The 25,807-nt window shown below is 48.1% G+C and overlaps 1 protein-coding gene across 16 annotated transcripts; it reads left to right on the top strand.

Annotated features, from left to right (window-relative positions):
* Window positions 1–222: 222 nt before the first annotated feature.
* LOC117581502 (histone lysine acetyltransferase CREBBP) lies at window positions 223–19,863 on the top strand. 16 transcript variants are annotated; one of them, XM_034268758.1, is made up of 15 exons: window positions 227–383; window positions 1,715–3,609; window positions 3,684–4,253; window positions 4,328–4,696; window positions 4,768–5,840; window positions 5,871–9,021; window positions 9,680–9,969; window positions 10,049–10,206; window positions 11,432–11,542; window positions 11,618–12,584; window positions 12,651–12,881; window positions 12,948–13,178; window positions 14,310–14,707; window positions 14,781–16,263; window positions 17,823–19,863. In XM_034268758.1, exons 2-15 carry the CDS (start codon window positions 3,555–3,557, stop codon window positions 18,759–18,761), a joined length of 10,026 nt encoding a protein of 3,341 aa, XP_034124649.1. In that variant the 5' UTR covers window positions 227–383; window positions 1,715–3,554; the 3' UTR covers window positions 18,762–19,863. The 16 variants fall into 16 exon arrangements, with proteins under 16 accessions (XP_034124662.1, XP_034124661.1, XP_034124649.1 ...); XM_034268760.1 differs by having other exon boundaries at window positions 4,768–7,666; window positions 7,706–9,021; XM_034268767.1 differs by having other exon boundaries at window positions 228–383; window positions 4,768–5,723; window positions 7,710–9,021.
* The last annotated feature ends 5,944 nt before the right edge of the window (window positions 19,864–25,807 follow it).

The following is a 25,807-nucleotide window of genomic DNA, read 5'->3' as shown; positions in this document are numbered from 1 at the left end:
TACATGTGTGTAAACTGCATGTCCGATCATGTTCGGACTTGTTCGCATTCTTGCTGCATTCAAATTCCTGCACAAGACAGATCGTGCAGTCGTGATGGAAAAAGTAGTGATTTAGTGGCTTAAAAATACTTGGCCAACAAGTCATGACATCACTATCCGACCACTCGCTGCTGCTTGTTATCTGGCCCGCTCTCTCGCGCTCCCGTAGTAGCGGACCCGTAGTCGTTTCAGCTTCAGTCTTTCTTTCTAGTTCTGTTGCTACTCGTTCGCGAAATCAGTTGACTTTCTGCTGCAACACAAGCGGATGAAATTTTTTTGTTTTACTGTTGCGAAAAAGTTTGCAACAATTGCCAGAAATCGGGGAAAAATGTGAAAATTATACGGTAAAAATGCGAAATTCGAGAAAAGTCCATAGAATAATACAAAATTAAGTGCGTGGCAAAAAGTCGAAGTTTACAAAATTAATTCGCCGAACAGAATAACTTGAAATTTTTTCCTAATTAACTACGATATTTTCCCGAATTATGAATTTGCCGGCCAGAATTTTGTGATTTTTTGCAAGGCCGCCAAAATTGCCTAATGCCCGGGCACAACACAAAAAATTTCTGCAATAGAAACTTTGAAGCGACGTGAAGAAGAAAACGACGAGCGGAGCGACACAAAAAATTGAATATATTTCTGTCGTCGTCTCTGTTTTTCTTTCCTTTTCCAATGCTCCTCGCACTCGCTGGCCGCTTACCGATAGTGTGTGTATGCGCACACACCAACACCATTAAAATGCTAGCAGCACACTAGCAAACGTGCGAGAGCGTGTTACTCTCTTTCTCTCTCTGAGTCGTGTTGCTGTGAGAGCGTGCGTGCATGTGTTTGTGTGTGTGTGTGGTGAAAACTTACGAGAATATCTGTACTCGCGTTCCATCTCGCTCTGGCTCCCGTCTCCACCGTAGCCACTGTCTGTGGAGCTTGGTCAGCATGACGAGTGGCAGACAGAGACCCCAAAGCAAACCCAACGCAGAGGCGCAAAAAGCTTTTCGTCAAAAAACTTGCGAGTAGCATCTCGATTGAAATCTCGTACGATGATGGCGCCCGCTGCTGCGCCTCCAATGCGGAAGCAAAATCAAAATAATGCAACTTTTGCTTGTGTCCAAAAACTAACTTCAGAAATTATGTATGCCCTGTAAAGGAATTAATTACTTGAGTGAAATTTTGCCCATTTTCCCTACCATTGCTTTTGTGGAAAAGCGAATGTTCCGAAAAGGGCGGCACTTGTTTGGCCCTGGCGGCAAAACTATTTGATTATTTTTCCTATTTTTTGAACTGCTGCGCAAGAGCGAGAGGGTCTTCACGTCCACGTCTGGTTAGAAATAGCGAGTGGGTGAATAATTGCGAGTGTGGGAGCGAGTGCGAGTATTAGTGCCGTTGTCAAGTAGTGTCCATCCTGTGGCGGTGGCGGCGGAGGAGTCTGTGTGTCCGTCTCGTCTCTGTCTCGCCGCCAGGAGGTGGCGTCGGCGGAGGATGAAGCTGTGGTGTGGCAGGGAGCAGGCGGCTGCCCGGACAGAAGGCGGCAAGTCGGCTAAAAAGATAAATATAGTATCGGGAATGACAGTGTCGCCGCAGTCTTAGTCGCGTTCTATGGGCCTCTCTCACCCACCCAATCAATCCCATGTGTTGCATCCTGTGTCTTATTCTGTGTTTGCGTGGTTTTTTTTTACAGTTTAAGTGCAACGTTAGATCAGAGGCAACGAGGAACGACGGAGCAACAACGAAGAAGGCAGAAACAGCGGCAGCACACGTAACAAACGCAACACAACAATAAAAAGTGCAACAATAACAACAACAACAACAAACAGAAACAACAACTACCAACATGTGAATTGCGTTTTTTTTTTTAACCAAAACAAAACCACGAAGAACAAGTGTAGCCAAAGCCTGAGAGAGAAGGAGAGTGAAAGAAGGAGAAAGCGAAGAGCGCCATAAGAAAGAGACAAAAAAAGAAAAAGCCGCCAAAATGTTAAAACAACAAAAATCACAACAGCAACAACAAATTACAGCAAAAAAATAAAATAAATGTAAAATGCAACAAATGCAATAAGAAATAACGATTATACAAAAAAAAAGACATTTTCGCGCGCGCTCTTTTTCCTTCTCCCTTTGTTTCTCTCAAAGAAGGACGAGGGAACATTAACAACCCACACAAAAGAAAATAAACAAAAACAAAAATAGCTGCTTCTACGAATTTTATTATTTCGTCAAACGTTTTTATTCAAAAAACTTCATAATAATCATCGACATATAATAAATACCAACAAAATACCCCCCAACCCATCCGCAATATTCCGGCAACAAAAAAAAAACAACCAAAAACGTCATTAACTATAAAACAGCAACAACAAGTTGCTAGAAACAGAAGCAGAAAGTTAAGAAGAACCAGAAGTAAAAGAAAAAGGAGAAGAAGCCACCACAAACAGCAGCACCACCACCACCACCCCCATCCCCAAACCAAGGTCATCTCTTTGGTGGGGCAAACCAACACGAAAATGCACGCGTGCGTTGACTGGTGTTTAAAAAACAACAAAATCCACCCAAATAACCAGGAAAAGCAGGAGGCGCAGTTGTGGTACGACGACATTTTCGGCGACCAGCGGACGACAGGAGCGACGTGGCAATTTGACACGGACGCGGGGACGAATCTTTGGGCGATCTACATTTTGTGTAAACCATCCGCACTCGACAACAAATTTTCCACACTATCGATAGCAGCCACAGTAGCCACAGCATCTGTGCCGCCGCCAGGAGAGGAGGTTACTTCGAGGAACAGAACGTCGAGATCATCTGGTGAAGCAGCAACAGGAGCAGAAGCAAGGGGAGGAGGAGGAGGAGCTAAAACTGCCGCAAATCACAAAACATCAACAACAACTACAATCTCAACGACAAGTAAAACTAAAAACAAAAGGGGAACAGCAGCTGGATCAGGAGCAAATCAGTTGACAGCTTTATTAAAGCATCCTAAAATTCTTACTGAAATACAATTTCCACTGGTAACTCAGCAACCTTTGGCAATCACAAACTATAACTTTGAACATCCCATTGCCATTGTTATTTGAGTGTCGACTGTCGGGCAGTGCAGTCATATTTTTCCCTGTGCTCGTGTTTCGTTCTCGTTCCCGCGTACGTTTCCCCCCTCTCGTGTGCGTTGAAAAGTGTGTCAAAAAAAAATAATAAGGAAACGGAACAATTCAATATAAATTGTGAAAATTCGCAAAATAATTCAGAAACAAATAAAAACTAAAAAAAAAAACGATATTTGAAGGAAAATTTTGGAAAACAATTTCGGCCAGCGGCGGCGGCGTCCCTTTGGCGTGCAGCAGCGTCGGCGTGCAGCTGCAGCATCGTGTCGCATATCCTTCCTCTATCCATCATCATCATTCTACCTTCGCATTTCATTCAATTCAATTCAATTCAATTCATTCAATTTAATTTCGACTTAAAATTAAATTTAAATTGGATTTCGGTACGAACGTCTGCAAAAATCTGCAGAACCCAACGCGATCTTCATGATGGCGGATCACATGGACGAACCGCCCACAAAGCGGGTTAAGATGGATCCAAGTGAGTAGTCCCCCCCTCCCTTTCCACCAACCTTTTGATACATTTTTTGATTTATTTATTTATTGTTTTCTTAGCGGATATCTCATTCTTCCTGGAAGAGAATCTACCCGATGAGCTGGTGTCGTCGAACAGCGGCTGGTCGGATCAGCTGAGTGGCGGCGGTGGCGGCGGCGCATCGAATGTCGTTAGCAACACAAACTCAACAGCCGGCGGCGGACCCCAGGCCGTCGGTGTCGGACCAAACAAACAGACAGGCCCCGGCCCCGGCTCTAGTGGCCCAGGCGGCCAGGTTGTCGGTACCTCCCAAATGAACGGAGCCGGCGGCGGTGGCTCCCAGCAGCCAGGCAATGGCGGGGACGATGGCAGTGGCAGCAGCGGCGGCGGCGGTGGCGGAGCTGGCAATCAGCAACAGCTACGCCAAATGCAGCACCAGCAGCAGCTGCAACATCTCCTCCAGCAGCAGCAACAGCAGCAGCAGCAGGGCCAAAAGGGATCTATGGTTGTGCCCGGCATGAACCAATTGGGCAGTAAATCCCCAAATCTGCAGTCACCCAATCAAGGCGGTATGCAGCAGATGGGTATGGCCAATTCGATGCCCATGTCCATATCGAATAATGGAAACAATGGTATGAATGCCATACCAGGTGAGTGACTATTAAGCTAATCCCTACCGCCTCTGCCATACATTCTGTCTCTCTGTGTCTTCCTTTTGCTGCAGGAATGAACACAATCGCCCAAGGGAATCTGGGGAACATGGTCCTCACAAACAGCGTCGGCGGCGGCGGCGGCATGGGCGGCATGGTTAATCAGCTTAAGCAGCAGCAGCCAGGCGGTGGCATGATCAATGCCGTATCTGTGGCAGGCGGATCTGGAGGCCCTGTGGGCGCTAACAGCGGCGGTTCTGTGGCCCCCAATCAGGCCCTGCACATGCAGAACGGTCCGATGATGGGACGCATGGTCGGGCAGCAGCATATGCTGCGTGGACCCCACATAATGGGCGCAGCCGGCGGCGGCAACGGACCAGGCGGCCCAGGTAATGGACCCGGCGGCGGAGGACCACGCATGCAGAATCCCAACATGCAGATGGGTAGGTCGAAAGTACAACGAGTCCACGGGGGTGCCTCGATTAATAATCTCGTTGCCTATTTTTTCCCGCAGGACAACTCAACAGCATGCCCTACGGCGTGGGCCAGTACGGCGGACCCGGTGGCAACAATACCCAGCAGCAGCAGCAACAACAGCAACAGCAGCAGCAACAGCTGCTTGCCCAGCAGATGGCGCAGCGAGGAGGAGTCGGAGTCATGCCGCAGGGCAATCGCCCCGTGGGGACTGTTGTCCCGATGCCCAGTTTGGGCGGCGATGGCACCGGACCCACCGGACAGCTAGTGGGCGGGAATCCCCAGCAGCAACTGCAGCAGATGCTTGGACAGCAGCAGCAGCCGGGTGCCCTGGGACCGCGTCCCCCACAGCCGAACCAATTGCTGGGCCATCCGCAGCAGCAGCAGCAGCCAGGAACCTCCCAGCAGCAGCAACAACAGCAGGGAGTGCAGGGCGTTGTGGGCGCCGCAGGAGCTGTGACGGCTGCAGGCGGTGGCGGTGGCGTAGCGGGAGGACCGCAAGCCAATCGCCAGGATGTGCCCGACGACCGCAAGCGACAGATCCAGCAGCAGCTGATGCTCCTGCTGCACGCGCACAAGTGCAACCGGCGGGAGAACCTCAACCCGAACCGCGAGGTCTGCAACGTCAACTACTGCAAGGCGATGAAGGCGGTGCTGGCACACATGGGGACCTGCAAGCAGAGCAAGGACTGCACCATGCAGCACTGTGCCTCATCTCGTCAGATCCTGCTCCACTACAAGACCTGCACCAACAGCACATGCATCATCTGCTATCCGTTCCGCCAGAATCATTCGGTGTTCCAGAACGCCAATGTCGGTGTCGGCGCGGGCAGTGTTGCGGCACCCGGCGGGGGACCACCAGGCAGCGGAGTGGCAGGCGGTCCCGGCAGTCTGCAGCAGCAGCAGCAACAACAACAGCAACAGAACCAACCTCTCACCGTGCTCGGTGGCGTCGGGGGAGTTGATGGAAAGCAGCAGCAGCAGCAGCAGCAACAGGTAGGAGTCCCAGGAGGCGCGCAGAACTCTGGGCTCGTGATGCCCCAGCAGGGTGGTGCACCCAAATCCAATGCGGAAATGGCGCAACAACTCGCCCAGCAGCAGCAGCAAGTCCAGCAACAGCAGCAGCAACAACAGCAGCAGCAACAGCACCAACAACAGGTCCTACAGCAGGAGCTGCGGCGCTTCGATGCCATGGGTCAGGTGGGACTCTCCCCCGTGACGGCCGGCAATATGATTGGCGCTGTCGGAGCGGGTCAGCAGCAGCAGGGGATGCCTCCGGGTATTCGAATGCAGGGCGCCCCACCCACAGTGCGAGTCCTTGGACCTGCCGGATCTGGTTCCGTCCTGCCAAACGACGTCAATAGCCTCCAGCAGCAGCAGCAGCAGCAAATGCTCCAGGGCCAGTGCAATGCCGCCAATGCTGGCAATCGGCGACGCGGCGGCGGCGGTGGTGGCGGCCTATCCAACATGGTCGACCAGCAGCAACAGCAGACAAATCCCTCCCAGCAGTTGGGCAACATTCCCACGCCGCTGTCTGTGAATGTCGGTGGTTTCAGCGGCGCCAACTTTGGCGGTGGATCGGCGGACAAGCAGCAACAGCTGGTGGGGCAGGCGGATCAGCTTGCGAAGCTGAAGGTGCCCCAAGTGCATCCGCAGGTCGGCGCTGGAGGGCCTGGAGGTGCGACTGGCGTGACTGCCGGCGGCCAGGGATCCAGTGTCTTGATGCCCGCTGATACGACGGGTGCCACTGGTGGGAACGCGAATGCGAATCCCAATCAAAATGCAGCCGGAGGAGGAGGCGGCGGCGGAAACAGCGCCAGCGGTGGTCCCGGTGGAGGAGGTGGAACAGGCGCTACTGGGAACGACAGCGAAAAGGACTGGCGGGAATCGGTGACGGCGGATCTGCGTAACCACCTCGTCCATAAGCTCGTGCAGGCCATCTTCCCCACCTCCGATCCGACGACGATGCAGGACAAGCGCATGCACAACCTCGTCTCGTATGCGGAGAAGGTCGAGAAGGACATGTACGAGATGGCCAAGAGCCGCTCCGAGTACTACCACCTGCTCGCCGAGAAGATATACAAGATTCAGAAGGAGCTCGAGGAGAAGCGGCTGAAGCGCAAGGAGCAGCACCAGCAGATGCTCATGCAGCAGCAGGGAACCGGCCCTGTGCCCGGTCCCGGACCCGTTGTGGTTCCCGGCGGCGTTGGAGTGCCTGGCGTTGGTGGAGTCGGCGTCCCCGGCTCCGTGTCCGTCTCCAATCCGACAGTTGGTGGCCTGCAGAGCGTCGTTGGTGTGCCGCAGCAACAGCAGCAGCAGGCACAGCAGCAATCCGTTAGCGGAGTCCGTCCCATTATCAGTCCCATGGGTGGCGTGATGCAGCCACAGCAGCTCCGTCCCCAGGGTCCTGGCATGGTTGTCGGTCAGCAGCAGCAGCAGACGGGCGTTCCAGTTGGCGGCGGTGGCCCTGTGGGTGTCACTGGACTTGCAGGAGCACTCGGTGTTGGCGTTGGAGTGGGCGTCGGTGGAGTCGGCGGCCAGGCGAATATGGTGACGATGCGTAGCCACTCGCCCGGCGGCAACATGCTCACGATGCAGCAGCAGCAGCGCATGCAATTCCCGCAACAGCAGCAACAACAGCAGCAGGCGGGCAACATGCTGGTGGGTCCTCCAGGACCCAGTCCCGGCGGCATGGTGGTCAATCCCGTGCTATCTCCCTTTCAAACGGCCGCTGGAGCGGCCAATGTCCTCACCAGTCCAGTGCCTGGCCAACAGCAGCAGCAGCAGCAGTTCCTCAACGCCAATGGCGGCACCGGAGCGGGCAGCAATCCGCAACTGAGCGAAATTATGAAGCAGCGACACCTCCATCAGCAGGCAGCGGCAGCAGCGGGCATGCTCATGCCCCAGTCGCCCTTCAGCAACGCTACGCCCATGCAACAGCAGCAACAGCCGAACAGCAACAGCTTTAACTCTACCATGCAACAGCAGCAGCAGCAGAAACCGCCTGGAAGTGTCCTGAACAACATGCCACCGACTCCCACGAGCCTCGATTCAGCCTTGAGTGCGGGAGCAGGCAACACAGGCTCTGGTGCGGCTGGTAGTGGAGGAGCCAGTGGACAAGGACAAGGAGCAACAACCGGAGGTGGAGTACCCTCGAGTGCGGGGGGAATGACGGTTTCAGCGCCTAGTCCCTCGCCCGGAGGCAGCGGATTCCTCTCCAATGGCCCCGTTGGGACTCCCTCAAACAACAGCAATAACAACAGCAACAGCATCATTAATCCTCCGTCGGTAAACAGCCTCATGCAGCCGATGAGCAACCGCGCCAACACTCCGCCCTACGTTCCGGCCTCACCTGTGCCGGCCACCAGTGCCTCTGGCCTGGCGGCGAACAGTGCCCCCACATCGGCGGCCGCGACGTGCGCCAGCAGCAACAGCAACAGCAATAGCAACGGTAGCAATGGTAGCAACAGCAACGGCAGCAACAGCAACGGCAGCAACTGCGGCAGTGGGAGTGGTAGTGGCAGTGGGAGCGGCAGTGTGGGCGGAGTCGGTGGCGTTATGGCTACCACAGCGACCACGACGACATCGGCAACGACGCCGCTTAGCTGCAACTCCTCCTCGTCGGCGACGGCAACGATTGCATCGAGCGGACCGGGCAGCGGGGGCTCCCTTTCGGCGCCGAACAGCAATCCCCACATGCTGATGTCTGCGCGCGGCGAGGGCAGCGGCGGTGCGACGACCTCTTCGGGAGGCAACAGTAACCAGCAGCAGCCCAGCCGCATGATAAGCAGCTCGAGCAGCCTCTCCTCTCAAATGGCCGCCCTGGAGGCAGCGGCGCGTGATAACGACGACGACACCCCATCGCCCACGAACGATACGAACGGCAGCGGTGGCGGTGGCAAGGCCTCCAAGGGGAAGCTGGACTCGATGAAGCAGGAGGACGAGATCAAGAAGGAGTTCATGGACGATAGCTGCGGCGGCAACAACGACAGCTCCCAGATGGACTGCTCCACGGGCGGCAAAGGCAAGAATGTCAACAACGATGGCACCAGCATGATCAAAATGGAGATCAAATCGGAGGATGCAGACGGCGATGGCGATGTGAAGATCAAGACCGAGCCCATGGATGTCGACGAGAGTGCTTCATCGGCCACACACGAAGGCGGCGGTGGTGGCAAGGATGATATCAATGGTGCCCACGACGGTGCCAAGGACCTCAAGCCCAAGATTGAGCCAAAGCCACTTGTACCCGAGCCACTGGCCCTCAATGCCGGCGACAAGAAGAAGAAATGCCGTAAGTTATAAACAAAGAAATTTATATTTTATTTCATGCCATATCGTAGCTGCCCTGTACTGACGCCAAGAAAATCCCTGATATTCAAATTCCTTAAAATAATCAAAGATAGTAGATAACGCTATTATTTTCTTCGTCCAAGTTCCCTGTAAAATTGGAGTCTTGATATCAAAGCCTCACTTTAAACACATTCCTTGACTCATTCTATGCTCTGGCGTATCACATAACAATTTTGTTTACATTCAAATGTCCCCCATCGGTTGGACACTCGTGTGGCCAGCCGGAAAGTGCAATATGCGCAGAAAAATGCGTGAGCTCGAGCGACACTTGATACAGCCACCCGTTATCTGGGCATAAACATAGACAGTAAATAGATGTACATAGCTAGAAACGGCAGTATATTCCCTCTGCCGGCTCTCTCTCAGTTGCTCTCTCAGCACAAGCTGAAGCTCAAGTCTCGTTTGATTTTGCAGTCCGATCAGCATAGAGGAAACAGTTTTGCTTTAGATATGAGAACCTACAGACGTCTGCCTGCCAAGCCGGCACCTCTTTCAATTATTTACTTTCGTTATCGTAGGACTAGGCTTTTCTTACTTAAATTTAAATAAAATTAATATTTTCAATCAAATTAATAATTCGCTTAACAATTCTTTTGCAGAATTCAATCCGGAGGAGCTGCGCACCGCGTTGCTGCCAACTCTGGAGAAATTGCTGCGCCAGGAGCCGGAATCGGTGCCGTTCCGGTATCCAGTGGATCCACAGGCTCTGGGCATTCCTGACTACTTTGAGATCGTCAAAAAGCCAATGGATCTGGGCACCATCCGCAATAACATCCAGAACGGAAAGTATAGTGATCCCTGGGAGTATGTGGACGATGTCTGGCTTATGTTTGACAACGCTTGGCTGTACAATCGCAAGACCTCACGCGTTTACCGTTACTGTACCAAGGTAATGTACATCATTAACACTTACTACTGCCAATCGATGCCTAATCTTTTGTCTACTCCCCCCCATTTCTATCGTTTAGCTTTCGGAGGTGTTTGAAGCTGAGATCGATCCAGTGATGCAGGCCCTCGGCTACTGTTGCGGCAGGAAGTATACATTCAATCCACAAGTGCTGTGCTGCTATGGCAAGCAGCTGTGCACGATACCGCGCGACGCTAAATACTATAGCTATCAAAACAGGTATGTGGTATTCTCCTGCCTCCTCCTCCTCCACACATATGTATCTATCCCAAGGGACAATCCTATGTCCCGTGTATTCCTGTACTAGTGTATCCCCCTTCCCTCACGTGTTTATCTGTTGTGCTTCTAAATTGTCCGCTGTGCTTACGGGATTGATCCTCCACCCCAGAGCTTCTGCTTTCCGTGTTTCCAATAAAAACAAAACTCTCCCTAAAGAATTCACATTGTGTCCACGGTATGACTCCAAAATCGACCAAACTTCATTAATAATTTGATAAAATTATAAATTTGAATGGAATGAGCAAAAAAAAAAAGAATAGAAAAGTTTCCCCCTAAGTTTCGCTAGAAAACTGATCACTGTAGCTTTGGTATCGATGTATCGATGTAGGATGTCCTTCAAAGGTCCTCGATTTGCAAGTATATTCCATGCAGCCGTTCCGTGTCCTTCGACTTCAACTATCCATCCCTTACCCCCACCTTTTCCTATTGTTGTAATAATTGTGTGTAAACCAATTTTAATGCAAATTACCTAACACTTTTCGTTTCTCTTCCTTTCTTTCTTTCTTACGTTCTTTTCCATTACATCTCCCGCTCCCTGTGTGTTTCTTTCCCCCGCCAAAACAAAAAAACAAATACAAAAACCATAAATAATTCCCGTTACAACTGTGTTGCGCCTTATAAATGTGCATATCTGCTGGGCAAATCTGTGTCCGTGTATTTGTGTCTCTGCATTACGTGTCGTCTTTTTATCCATATAATAATACGTGTATTATCCATTGACCTGTGCCTCTGTTTCTGTGTGTACTCGTGTGCCGTAACAATTAATTAATACAATAAATCAAAATAAAACAACAACATAAAAACAAAACACCGAACTGATCGCCGCACACCATTCCATTACACTCTCTGTCTCTCACGCACACCACCCGCGCACGCACTCCTATCCAAAATGCATTATCAAACAAAACACACACATACGCGCACGTTCACGCTCAACAATGATGATGATGATGATGACGATGGCCATCTCGCTCTCACCCACCCACCAAACCATCTACAACCTGCCACCACTTACCAACACTCGCCTGCGCTCGTTCGTTGTATTATTGTTGTTGCTCTTTTTGGCTGCCATCTTCAAAACTCTCGTACATCGCATCCAACAACAAACTAAATCAATCTTCGTAAACAAAACCAAAAACAAAACAAAACCAAAACAAACAAACAGTCTAAAGGAATACGGTGTCGCCTCAAATAGATACACCTTCTGCCAAAAGTGCTTTAACGACATCCAGGGGGACACGGTCACACTGGGTGACGATCCGTTGCAGTCCCAAACGTAAGTAGCAAATAATTCAATTTTATCCTTAACTCTGATCTCTAATCTTAACTCTCTTTCCGTATCACTCTGTAGACAAATAAAAAAGGACCAATTCAAGGAGATGAAAAACGATCACCTAGAGCTGGAACCTTTTGTTGACTGCCAGGAGTGCGGACGTAAGCAGCATCAGATTTGCGTCCTCTGGTTGGACTCTATCTGGCCCGGCGGCTTTGTATGCGACAATTGCCTGAAGAAAAAGAACTCAAAGCGGAAGGAGAATAAGTTCAATGCAAAGCGCCTGCCCACCACAAAGCTCGGCGTGTACATCGAGACTCGCGTAAATAACTTCCTCAAGAAGAAGGAGGCCGGTGCCGGCGAGGTGCATATCCGCGTCGTCAGCTCTTCGGAGAAATGCGTGGAGGTGAAGCCGGGCATGCGGCGTCGCTTCGTCGAGGGCGGAGACATGATGAATGAGTTCCCTTACCGGGCGAAGGCCCTGTTCGCCTTCGAGGAGGTGGACGGCGTCGATGTGTGCTTCTTCGGCATGCACGTGCAGGAGTACGGCTCCGAATGCCCGGCGCCCAACACTCGCCGCGTCTATATTGCCTACCTTGACTCGGTGCACTTCTTCCGGCCGAGACAATACCGCACAGCTGTCTACCATGAAATCCTGCTTGGATACATGGATTACGTGAAGCAGCTCGGATACACGATGGCCCACATTTGGGCGTGTCCGCCGTCGGAGGGGGACGATTACATCTTCCACTGCCACCCTACTGACCAGAAGATACCGAAGCCGAAGCGGCTGCAGGAATGGTACAAGAAGATGCTTGACAAGGGCATGATCGAGCGCATTATCCAGGACTATAAGGACATACTCAAGCAAGCTATGGAGGACAAGCTGGGCTCCGCCGCCGAGCTGCCCTACTTCGAGGGCGACTTTTGGCCGAATGTCCTCGAGGAGAGCATCAAGGAGCTTGACCAAGAGGAAGAGGAGAAACGCAAGCAAGCAGAGGCCGCCGAGGCAGCTGCAGCGGCGAATGTAAGCCGATATTCCGAGGTGTTCATCACTTCTTAACTTCTGTTTTTCCCCCCTCTAATAATTGTATTTTAATCGTTGGCCCAGCTCTTCTCTATCGAGGACAACGAGGTGAGTGGCGATGGCAAGAAGAAGGGCCAGAAGAAGGCCAAGAAGTCCAACAAGTCGAAGGCTGCACAACGGAAGAACAGCAAGAAGTCCAACGAGCATCAGTCCGGAAATGATCTCTCCGCGAAGATCTACGCCACAATGGAGAAGCACAAGGAAGTATTTTTCGTGATACGCCTGCACTCGGCACAGTCTGCTGCCAGTTTAGCGGTAAGTCTTCAAGCGACACAGCAGAAGACGGATCCTGAATTTCTAATCGCATTTGATATTTTGCAGCCCATACAAGACCCCGATCCCTTGCTTACCTGCGATCTAATGGACGGTCGCGACGCATTCCTGACGCTGGCCCGCGACAAGCACTTCGAGTTCTCGTCGCTGCGTCGCGCCCAGTTCTCGACACTGTCCATGCTGTACGAGCTGCACAATCAGGGCCAGGACAAGTTTGTATATACGTGCAACAACTGCAAGACGGCCGTCGAGACGCGGTATCATTGCACCGTATGCGATGTAAGTCACCCACCAAACCACTAAGGTCCCAATGACCACTTTTCTTGGCCAAAAGCTAATTTTTAAAATTTAAAACCAAGACTTGGTTTCCGACCCCATAAAGAATATATATTCTTGATCAGCATCAATAGCCGAGTCGATTGAGACATGTCTGTCTGTCCTTCCGTCTTGTTAAGCGCCTGGATATCAGAGACCATAAAAGCTAGAGCCAACAAATTCTGCATCCAGACTTCTGTATGCTCACACTGTAACAAGTGTATTTCAAAAATGAGCCACGCCCCCGCCCGCCCCCACAAAAGAGCGAAAACCTCCCAAATCTACAATTTTGAAGATAAAAGAAAACTAAAGACGTCATTCCGTAGGAAATGGCCACATCTATCAGATCACCAAATTGAGATCCGATTGGATCATTATTAAAGCCACAATGGAGAAATTATTTTCCAGTGGTTAAACTCACCCTGTCCCGCAGCTTTTGTTGTTTTTTTTTACATTCTCTCATTCACACTCTGCTTCTGCTTCACTCGGCCCCTGCCTCTGCCATCCCCCTGCCGATGCCTCTTCCGACTTTTAACCCACCCCGTCCCGCAGCTTTTATTTGTTTTTTTTTGTTGTGTGCGGACGGTGCCTCTGCCTCTGCCTCGAGTTTGCAGTATGTGGGTCAAAGGAAGGGCGGCGAGCTAACGGAGCGTGTTGGTGTGAGAAGTGTTGTAGATGTAGATGACAGATGAAGAACAAATTTAAAATTTGACAAAACACCGCTAAGGTGCAGATGTAGTACTGAGTGCCGGGTATAAAAGTTGTGACGCGTAAAAAGCGCCTCACACGTCCCTTCTCGTTTTTTATAGAATCTTGCACTGCTAAACTTATTCCCATCCTTTTTTGCTTCTAACTAACATTTTGAGAAAGAAAAACCGATTTTTCCTTAAAAAAGGCGGTGCCACGCCCATTTTCTCAAAAAACATGCCCCTTGCTATACTTAACTAATATCAAAAAACTAAATCAAAATATCTTACTTCGTTCGCGAGTTATTCATTTAGGACAACAAAAGTGGTCATTGGAACCATAGTGCCAGCGCCACAAATTTCAAAAAATTATTATTCCATATCGAAATCGTATTTGTTTATATTGCAGGACTTTGATCTGTGCATTGTGTGCAAGGAGAAGGTCGGGCATCCCCATAAAATGGAGAAGCTTGGATTTGACATCGACGACGGCTCTGCACCGGCGGACCACAAGCAGGCCAATCCCCAGGAGGCGCGCAAACAGTCCATCCAGCGTTGCATTCAGTCTCTGGTGCACGCCTGCCAGTGCCGCGACGCCAATTGCCGCCTGCCCTCGTGCCAGAAGATGAAACGCGTCGTCCTGCACACCAAGAACTGCAAGCGTAAGACGAACGGTGGCTGCCCCATCTGCAAGCAGCTTATTGCCCTCTGCTGCTACCATGCCAAGCACTGCCAGGAGCAGAAGTGTCCCGTGCCCTTCTGCCCGAATATCAAGCATAAGCTAAAGCAGCAGCAACTCCAGCAGAAGTGAGTATCCAATCAAAGTCCGCCATCCTTCATCCTTCAATTTTTAATCACCCATTCCATCTCTCTCCATCAGACTCCAACAACAGCAGCTACTGCGTCGTCGAGTGGCCCTCATGTCGCGAACAGCAGCTCCATCGGCACTGCCCGGACCGGCGGTTAGCGGGCCGACAGTCGTCGCTGGTGGCGTGCCCGTTGTGGGCATGTCCAATGTGATGCCCGTCGGCCAGTCCACAGTGCTGCTTCCAGGAGTTGGCGGACATTCACCGTCCGCCGTGCCAGTGCCTTCGCCAGTGTCTGCAAGCGGAATGGGCGGCATGACCTCACCGCATCCCCATCAGCCGGGCATCGGAATGAAGCCCGGAGGCGGGGGCGGACACCCGCCGTCGCCGAACGTACTGCAGGTGGTGAAGCAGGTGCAGGAGGAGGCCGCACGCCAGCAGGTGCCGCATGGCGGTGGCTTTGGCAAGGGCGTCCCGATGGCCCCGCCCGTAATGAATCGCAACCTCGTCGGAGGAGTCGGAGGTGTGCCCAATCAGAACGTGAATCAGCTGGGCGTGGGCATGGTCGGCGGAGTGGGCGTCGGTGGAGTCGGTGTTGGAGGCGTGGGAGTCAATGTGAATCAACTCGGAGCTGGCATCGGCGCCGGCGGTGGCAATCCGTCGGGACCTGTGCCCGGTGCCGGCAATTGCGGCAACGTCCTGGTTGGCAATGCCAACAACCTGCTCTCCATGGACCAGTGGGGCTCCGGCGGTGGCGGTTCGGGTGTGCCCCAGCCGCGGTACGTGAACAATGCCACGGGAATGCGACAGCCGAACCAAATGATGCAGCAGCAGCAGAACGTTCTACAGCAGCAGCAGCAGCAGCAGCAGCAACAACAACAACAGCAGCAGCAGCAGATGATGCTGCCCAACCAGATGGGCGGCGGAGTGGTCGGCGGCGGTGGCCAGATGCCCGTGGGCGGACAACATGGTATGGGAATGGGCGGCATGGGCACGCCAATGGGCGCGGCCGGTGCCGGAGGCGTGCGCCCACCGCCCGGAGGTGGCGGCGGACAAGCAACCGGCCTCAACACCCATCAGCTGGCCCAGATAATGCAGAAAATCAAGAACAACCCCACCAACGAGAGCAACCAGCACATTCTCACCATCCTCAAGCAGAATCCCCAGATCATGGCGGCCATAATCAAGCAGCGCCAGCAGACGCATATCAATGCCACAGCGGTGGGCGGTGGTGCACCTGGCGGTGGCCTCCAATCGGGCAACGGACCCCAGAATCCCCAGCAGCAGCAGCAGCAACAACAGCAGCAACAACAACAACAACAGCAGGCCATGCAGCAGCAACAGATGCAGCACATGATGAACCAGCAGCAGCAGCAACAGCAGGCGGGTGGACCCCAGCAGCAGATGAATCCAAATCAGCAGCAGCAGCAGCAGGTTAATCTGATGCAGCCGGGCGGACCCGGAGGTCCACATCAGCGTATGCCCAATATGCAGCAGAGCTCCGCCCAAATGATACTCCAGAATCTGCCACCAGGCATCACCTCACAGGGTGGAATGGTAAGTGTCGACAAACTGCCTTCCTTTTTGGTAAGGGTAGTATTGGTTTGCGTACTGTTACTCTTACTGCTACTGTTACTTTGCTTGTTACCATGTCTAATCCCCACTATTTCCACCTGCAATCGCACCACCCTCCCCCCAATTAATGATTCGCAGATTAACATTGCGTTTATGTATGTGGGTGAGATTGTCCATTCCATGGAAAGGTTCGTAAATGCCGGGAGAGGGCTGTCTTTCCTTACAGCGGAAGAGAAGAAAATACTGCTGCAATTTATATCCAACAATTCCAGAAACTAAACAAAAAGAACAAGAAATTAAACCCCAAACCAAGCCAATTCGAATTTAACTCAATCTACATAAACTGTTTACATGTTTATGATCCACATATTCTCATTACACAATCCAATGCACAATGTTTATTGCTTTATATATTTGCATTTATCTAATAAAATACTCGCTTACTCATGAAGACACACACACAGATATACTATAAGACAAGCTTTGACGGCATTGTTACAACAGCGATTATTGGCTTTATGCTGACAATCCTGGTAGTGGTAATCCTAAACGCCATGCTTGATTATGGCCGCCATGATCTGGGGATTCTACTATGGTGAGAATGTTGTTGGGGTTGTTCTTGATTTTCTATATTATCTAGGCCAGCTAATGTGAACACTCACATTATTCAATTATTCAGTTCAGCTACTGGCGACTGGGGGTATATTACACGAAAACAAAAACTCCTGAATACAGAACGAACATACTAAGTCTAGAGTGTGTTCAGAGTACACAAACGTCGCTGGAAGACATGTCCTAAAAACGCTAAAAACTATATTCCGAAAACACTGCAAAAAACGTCTACAAAACACACAAAACGCTTCAACATTTTAAACAATTCATAAATCAAAACACATAAGACCGAAACTCGAAGAAAAATCTCAAAAGCAATAGCCAATGCAAATCTCATAAAGCAGTAAAGGAACAATATATATCTATGATTCCGGAGTCAAAATTCAAGATCCAAAAATCAAATCCCTGGGAGAGCGGAAAAGCTGAAGAGCGAGCCAAAACACTTCTCAAGTCCTTTAATTTTCAAAAAATTCGACACCGTTCGTCGGCCTATCGATTCTCAGTTTCTTCGTTTGTGGTTGATGTTGGTTGACGAGTGCAGAGGATGACGCCTGCGGCTGGATGAGCACAAGAGTAGAGGCATTATAATTATATTTTTATTTATACTAATTTACATTAATGTAGTTTGAATTTCTTTGTTGTTGATTTTAAATGGCTTTTTGCCGATTTTTTCAATTACCCAGAAATATAAAATTATTTCTTCAGGTGCGAAAAATCACCTAAAATGTAAGAATGTTGGCTTAACACGAGCATAGTTGATGCCCGATACTCGAGCTGAAAAGCTGGACGTATTTGTAGCCCGTAGTTTTTGTGCTTTTGTGTTTGTCCCAAAATGTATTTAGCTCTGCTTGTAACTCTGTCCTATGTCTGTGTTTTCTTTTGCAAGCAAATAAGATCGAGTACTCACACATGTTTTCTATCCACTTCAGGTTCCCAATCAGGGCTGGAACAAAATGCGCTACGTGCACATGAACCAATATCCACCTCCGTATCCACAACGACAGCGCGGCCCGCACATGGGCGGAGCGGTGGGCCAGCAGCAGCAGCAGTTCCCGGGCGGCGGAGCGGGCAACTTTAATGCTGGCGGCGGTGCAGGAGCCGTCGGAGTGCCTGGCGGTGTGGCTGGGGGCGGCGGCGGAGGAGCATCTGGCCCCGGAGCGGATCAGTACTCCATGGCGAATGCGGCAGTGGCGGCGGCAGCATCCAACATCCTGCAGCAGGGCCAAGGCGGAGCCGGTGTCGGAGTGGGCGTTGGCGTTGGAGTAGGCGTCAAGCCTGGTCCCGGCCAACAGCAGCATCAGCAACAGCAGCAGATGGGCGTGCTGCCGCCGGGTATGCAGCAGCAGCAACAACAGCAGCAGCAACCCCTCCAGCAGCAAATGATGCAGCAGGTGTCGATGCCAAATGCCCAAAATGCCCAGCAAAATCCGGCTGCTGTGGGGCCCGGAGGAGGTCCCGGCTCCCAGGTGATGGGCCCCCCCACGCCGCACTCCCTCCAGCAGCAGCTAATGCAGTCCGCGCGCTCCTCTCCGCCCATCCGCTCACCACAGCCAACACCGTCGCCCCGCTCAGCACCATCGCCACGGGCTGCGCCATCCGCCTCGCCGCGGGCGCAGCCCTCGCCCCACCACGTCATGAGCAGCCACTCGCCAGCGCCGCAGGGCCCACACGACGGCATGCACAACCACGGGATGCACCACCAGTCGCCGCTCCCCGGTGTCCCCCAGGACGTTGGCGTCGGTGTGGGCGTAGGCGTAGGTGTTGGCGTCGGTGTGGGCGTTAATGTTGGCAACGTAAACGTCGGCAATGCCGGCGGAGCCCTGCCCGATGCCTCCGATCAGCTAACGAAATTTGTGGAGCGACTCTAGTGCAGCAGCAACATTGGCCACTCCATCAGCAGCAACAACAACAACAGCAGCAGCATTGGTGGCCACCTCAACAGCACTAACATCGGAAATATCAGCAACATCACAAACATCCCGAACATTGGCAACGACATTGTCAACTATCGCTACAACGGGCAGTCGCCGCACTACTTCTGATCGAGAGGTAGCGACGACAGACTGCTGCGAGAACAGGAGGAGACCTACCAGCCGCAACCAGAGAACCAGGGATCACACTGTGTGTTAATCGTATTGTTAAATCTTTTATAAACATTTTACTCTTCCAAATCGATTGGTTGAGCGATCCGATTCGAGCGATCCACACTATCACAATTATCGTGTACTTTAGTTTTAAGATGCGTCCCACAGGCCACAGAAACCAGCAGCAGCCAGTAGCAGCAAGCCGTCAGGCCATGATCCCAAATGTATTCTCTCGATGTATAGCAGGAGAGAGAAGTGTAGAGGGTCAGCGGCTGTTGTTGCTGCTTCTGTTGTTGCTGCTGGTGGATGTTGGAGGCGATTTCGTACACCTAAACACGCTCCACACACGGATTAAGTTTAAGCTTAGGACAATATTTGAACAAAAAGCAGACGTAAATGCATGGATTACGATATCAGTCATGATTAGCAATTATCGATTACTAATTTCGATTACGAACCTTTTTTTTTCGATCGTGTAATAATTACTACCTACGTTTACAAACATAGATCATACGTTATACCTATGGCACTATTATCCCTTTACATACATATATATATATAAATATTTATACATGCACATACACACACACATGCAAAATCTCTTCTTATATATTTCCTGCCCCCCCCCCTTCTGTGCATCCAAAATACGCACACACCAGAGCAACAGACAGTTCCGCAGAAAGACACCACAGAAAGAAACACACACACATGCATATCTATATCTATGTCATTTATGAATCAGCGAGCAAGCAGAGAGACAGAGAGAGAGAGAGAAAGATGGAGCGAGAGAGAGCGAGCAAGCAATGTTTCCACAACCTCATTTGCAACAGTTAACAGCAAGAGCAAAACTTGCAACAGCAACATTAAAAGCAAAAGAATGCAAAATGCAGAAGACCGCCACCATCGATGATGTAAACCCCCAAAAACGTCAAACGTTTACACCCCCCATACCCTTCCATTAGTAGACTTACAATTTAAGAGCATTTTTGTACCCCGAAAAAAACAGGAGCAAAACAGTCAAAGAAACAAAATGGACACAGCTACGAATGAGAATTTGATGGTTTATAAAGCGTACACAACAATTTTAATTTGAACAAAGCAAAGGCACAAACTTTTAGACCATAAACTACAAGCCGTGAAATATGAAATAATCCTGAAATTCAACAAAAATTCGATACAAACTAAAATTAAAAAGAGTGCTAAAGAGTGTTTAGTTTTTTTGTACCTCCATGCAATATAGTATAGTGTTAGTATATATATATATATATATTAATATATATCGCGAGAGATTTGGAAATAACGGAAGAGAAGTAGTAGATTATTATTAAGCAATTGAGCAATTGAGCCACCCCAAACCATTTGAATCAGGCGACTATCAGATAGAATCAGAATCACCCAAGCACAGGCATCCCATACCATAATGTGCATCCGAAACTATGTGTTTTGTTGGCGATCCAGAGGAGATGTACCAGGTCGGATCGCAGCTGATAGGCAGTTATATAAACGTGCTCCTTATAGGAGCTTCCAATTTGGGAACAGAACACCATACGCGAATAGAGTAGAATACATACAATACATATTTTTGTACCAATCAAATCGAAAATCAAATTAACCTAAAACTATAACTAAAACTAAACAAGGAATAGCAATCACCCCAGCCCACAGCTAGCCTCCGCAAGTTCATTCATATTTGAGTACAGAATAAATGCCTCAGGTCTCAGGTTCCAGGAACACGACAGACACCAATGAACAAGCGACAGCAGTAGAGCTAGACACCAGCCATCCGGTATGGTGTGGCTTTTAGTGGATGAGTGTTAGGGCTCTACTGGGCTGGGGTAGGAAATCAGAATCAGGATGAGTTAAAACGATGCCACATAAAACCTTAAATTAAATTAAACTAAAAAAAAGCAAACAAAAAATATACAAAAATTGCAAATGAATGAAATCGAAGACACCAAACAAACAAAACAAAATATTCGATGATGTTACCAGGAGGAGTAGGTAGATGGTTGGCAGAGGATTAATCAGGATGAACATGAACATTACAAAACATGTGCAACAAAATAGCAATAGACACAATGCTTTGTAAGCCGTTAGAGTACTTCAAATATATATATATATACATATATACTTTGATACTTAGGTTATAGGGAAAGGAAACAAAACAAAATTCAAGAAAAAGTAAACCACGTTGTAGCTTGTAATATAATTGTTTCATACGAATTGTTCTTGTGTGTTTTTTTCGCCTTCTTTGTAAGCCTAATCGATGTTCGTGTGTGTGTTGCATGTTGTGTGTGTGTCTTGTCTTTTGTCTTGTAGTGTTGTGTGCACCAGGGGGTTCCGTTTGCGGTTCCCCCTTTCCCCGTTTTGTGATTTTCCCCAAGTGTGTGTTCCAATGCCCAAACCCAATTCAAAATTTACATAGTCTTAAGCAGAAATAACAAAACTCAACAGCGAACGAATGTGCGCGTGCCAGTGGGTGAATGCGTCAGATAATACTTTAAGGATCTTGAACTTAGTATTTGATTTTGTGATAGCCAATATGGAGAGGGGAGCTACGGAAATCAACACAGCCTAGCTCCCCACAACAAACAACAAACAAACTGGATGTCTGAAGCAAACAAACAGAGCGAAGAGGAGCTGAGCCGAGCGGAGAAGGTGGAAAGTGTTTCGAAAGGAGTCCCAATCGTTTCCAATACCGATACAATGCGATATACACGACATGGAGAATGCTATTTATTAATGCTAGAAAACGTAGGATAAGCCATGGGTATATAGACTACATATACCCAAAATGGAGAGGAGGATCTGCAGCAACCGATGACGGGTTCTTTCTAGAATAGATTTTAAATGTTTTTGTACTGTTAGAAGTGTGTTAGAAGGAGGAGAGGGAGTGCGCGTGCGTGCGCTCCTCGTTTTCGTTTTCAAACTGTGTTTTTCTTTTTGTACACCAGTTGCCGCCGCCCAAGACTACTACTACTACTACTACCATTCGATAGATAGAAAGTACGTACACTAGGAGGAGAGACAGGAAGTGAAAGCGAAAGCGAGTATATATATATATATATAGAGGGGAGGGAGAGAGAGAGAGTTTTGTACATTATAAATACCTAGCATTGTAGTACATAAAATCTTAAACTGCGCATAACAAATGCCTTCAATTGCGTCACGAGCAAGTAACACATTAATCTTTAATTGTAAATATATACATTAAACCATTATATACAAGAATATATATATATATATATATACATTATGTAGTCCGGTAGTTATCCTAGAGTTGGTGGCCAAACCGCGTTGGAGCGAAGCGGAGCGGATTGGCATACACGTAAGCAGATAAAGAAAACGTTTGTAAGAAATCCATTTGCCCTAGTGTCGCATTATGAAATAAGGAATAGATCTACACGAAGAAAGCGTTTATACATACAGATTTATATATACATATATCGGAACATATACACATATATATACACATACATCTACTATATACATATATAGTATATATTTTAGTTAGTTTGTGTGTGTTTTTTAAACTAAACCACGTAGTAGAGGACCCGCGCGCGTAGTATCAACAAATTACAAACAATATATACATATGTATGTAGTATATATATAGAAACATAGAAAGAAATGAGGAGAAGGAGTGTAGAAGGAGGAGTCCTGCGCTTCCTGCGCCCCACTGCCACTGCCGTCAAGTCAAGAATCAGAGACAGAATCCGAATCAGAAACAGATGATCAGAAGAAGAAACGAAAAACAAACACACACATACACACACACACACACACACACACAGAGATCAGATCCGAGTGATATGTAGATGATCATCAAACTGAATGCGAACCCGCGCTGCGCTGCACACAATCAAAAAACAGACACCAAAAAAAAATCCAACAAGTTAATTGTTAAAGTAAATATTATAATATATGTGTAAAAAGAAAACAAAAAACAAAAAAACCAATTAAGAACTACGAAAAAAAAACCAAAACAAAAAAAATGACTAAGCAAAAAACTAAAAAAAAGTATAAGGAAAAACAAAACAAAAACAAAAACAAAAAATACTTAAACATACTCAAGTCACAGGGCTCTGCCGCCGTATGCCTTTGTACTTTTAATGTATGGAACAATCGATAACCTAACGATTACGATAACGAAACCGTAACATGACGCTGCCTTCACGCGCAGTCGCCGCGTGGTGGACGTGGACGCTTGACGGTGCCGCACAGTGCGCGGGCGCAGCGGAGCAGCAGCAGAAAAACAAAGAAAAAATTAAACAACAACAGTAACACACACACAGTAGCCACAAAAAGAAAGAGGGAGAGAGGGAGATTAAGCTTGGAACTTTCTGTTTTTATTATGTGTTTTTATTTATATATTTTTAATTTTTTTTTATTGTATGTAAACCGTTATACGTTTTAAGTACAGTCAGCAGCGATGAACAAAGTGGGAGAGTGTGAAAAAAGTCGATGTTCAATTCGTTAAATTTATGGCAAGCGATGCAGAAGAGATGGAGAGGAGATGGTTCGAAGGAGAGTAGAGTAGGAGGAGAGTGGTAGGAGATATTGAGAAAGCGAGAGCATATTCCAAAACTATTTGTGATTACAATTATATATGAACAGAAATAGAGAGCAACCACAAAACGCATTAAGCATTACGCGAATCGGGAGTTAGCCCCTAGCCCCCTAAGAGCCTTAGTCTACACAAACGCTATATAAATACAAATCTATATACACATACATAAATACATGTTATATATATAGATCACATACACCACACACTAGACACTTAACACTAAACACTAAACACACACCAACGCATGCAACCTTTATATGACAAGGAATTAGTTAAGAAAAAACGATTGTAAATTATATATGTATATGAGAATGAGTGTCTCATTCTATTGAGACGGAATCGAGGCCTCAGGATCATGATTAGAACATGGAAGTGTGGAGAACACTTTGCTAGAAAACAGCGTTTATATTATTATGCATACAAAAAATGTAATATCGAAAACAAACAAACAACAACAAAAAAATGAAAGAAAGGGGAAACCTAACAAAAAAAAAACAAAGGAGGAAGTATGCAGGAAGAGTGCTCTGAGGAGGAGGAGGAGGAGGAGAAGGAGGACCGTTTAAGCCTAGTTAAGTCACGTGTAAACCAAGCCTTAGTAAAAACTAGTTCTAACACGACATCAAAAAACAGAAACAACCACAAAAACCAAGAAAACAAAACAAAAAACAGAAACAGCTAACAACTATGGGTACGAGTAATATTAACAAAATGATTACAAATAATTATAGCGATTAAAGATGAATGATGAATGATGAATGATGATCAAACCGTTGATAACTGATTGTATGTAAAATAGAGATGAGATAGGATGCGATGCGGCGACCGATGACCGCTGATTACTGATAACTGATTACAAAACGATAAATGATTAACGATTAGACGATAGACGATTTGTGAGACGATGCCGTTTTTCATTAATTTTAACGATAAAAACACCCTCTAAAAAAGTATATTGTATACATTTATCCAATTGCATGATTCTGATTATACACAATACAATTACATACACTTTTTTTTACTACTATTACGATGATTATTATTATTAATTATTAATTAATTAATAAATATGTATAGATATATATATATATATGCCTATATATATATATTTGTATTTGTATTGTATGATTATTATAATTGTTTTCACCAATCTCTATCTCTTATATTTAATTTAATTTCCCTTTTATTTTTTTGTCGTACGATGACCCCATTCCCCCCTGCCCCTGACCCGACCCATCCCCAAAAAAGATCACAGCAAATGAAAAAACAAAACAAAACAAACAAACAAACACCACTGTAATTAACTAAAAATACTTTGCTTGGAAGTGTAAAATAAATTAATTTAAATAAAAATTATGAAATTAAAACGAAATCACTTGATTCTCTTTTTGTTTCAAACTGCCCAGACCGAGGGGCACTGCCGCATAACACAAACTTATGACGGAGATTGGATTGCTAGGAGGAGTAGCAGTTGCTCAAGTGGATGAATATGAGTATAGGTCCAGCAATCGGCTGATTTCTATCTGAATATTAAATTAAGATTATATAGGTCTGCCTGAAACCCCAAAAAATTGTAGCAGGCAATTGAATAAGCACTCGCAGCGAATAACATTCCAAATCCAAACTGACACAGTCCCGCGATAAGCTGTGGGTGAGGAATAAACCAAACGAGGCATACAATCCGCTGATTTACAGAGTATGGAGGATCGCTGAATCACTAGCCCCGATCCCGGTCCCGGTCCCGGTGCCGGTCCCCACTTGATTTACTGCATTTTTGGTATCACTTTCGGCCCCACAAACGATATTGCCAAGCGGAAGTCGGGAGAGACGGGAGGAGGTTCTTTTCTGTTCTGTTCTGTTCTGTTCTGTTCTGTTCTGTTTTTCTGTTCAGCTGTTTAGGTTCAAAGTCCAATACGATTTATAAGAACTGGGAATTATCCGTACTATCAATATCAACCCGTGCCATCGTCATATGGAACATCTATAAATAATGTGTCGAAAACACTTTCTAGGCTTCAAGTGGCCCCTCGCCCAATTGACGTTAACTTCGATTCGTTGTCGATGAATGACCGAATCGAATCGAATCGAATCAAATCGGATCTGATCTTTGATAGCCAGGCACACACTGGAGAGAAGGGAAGCGAAGCGAAGCACATCTGTTTCAGCAGCTACCTTCAGTGGGGGGGTCTCAAGTCCACAACTCAACCACAGGTGGAAATCAGGCGATGTGGCGACCTTGCAAGCAAGATTACCTTCAAAACAA

This window comes from Drosophila guanche, unplaced genomic scaffold, assembly GCF_900245975.1.
Source record: "Drosophila guanche unplaced genomic scaffold, DGUA_6, whole genome shotgun sequence".
Classification (NCBI taxonomy): Eukaryota; Metazoa; Arthropoda; class Insecta; order Diptera; family Drosophilidae; genus Drosophila; species Drosophila guanche.
The sequence above is the reverse complement of the archived record's forward strand: the minus strand, read 5'-3'. Positions and strand labels throughout refer to the sequence as shown.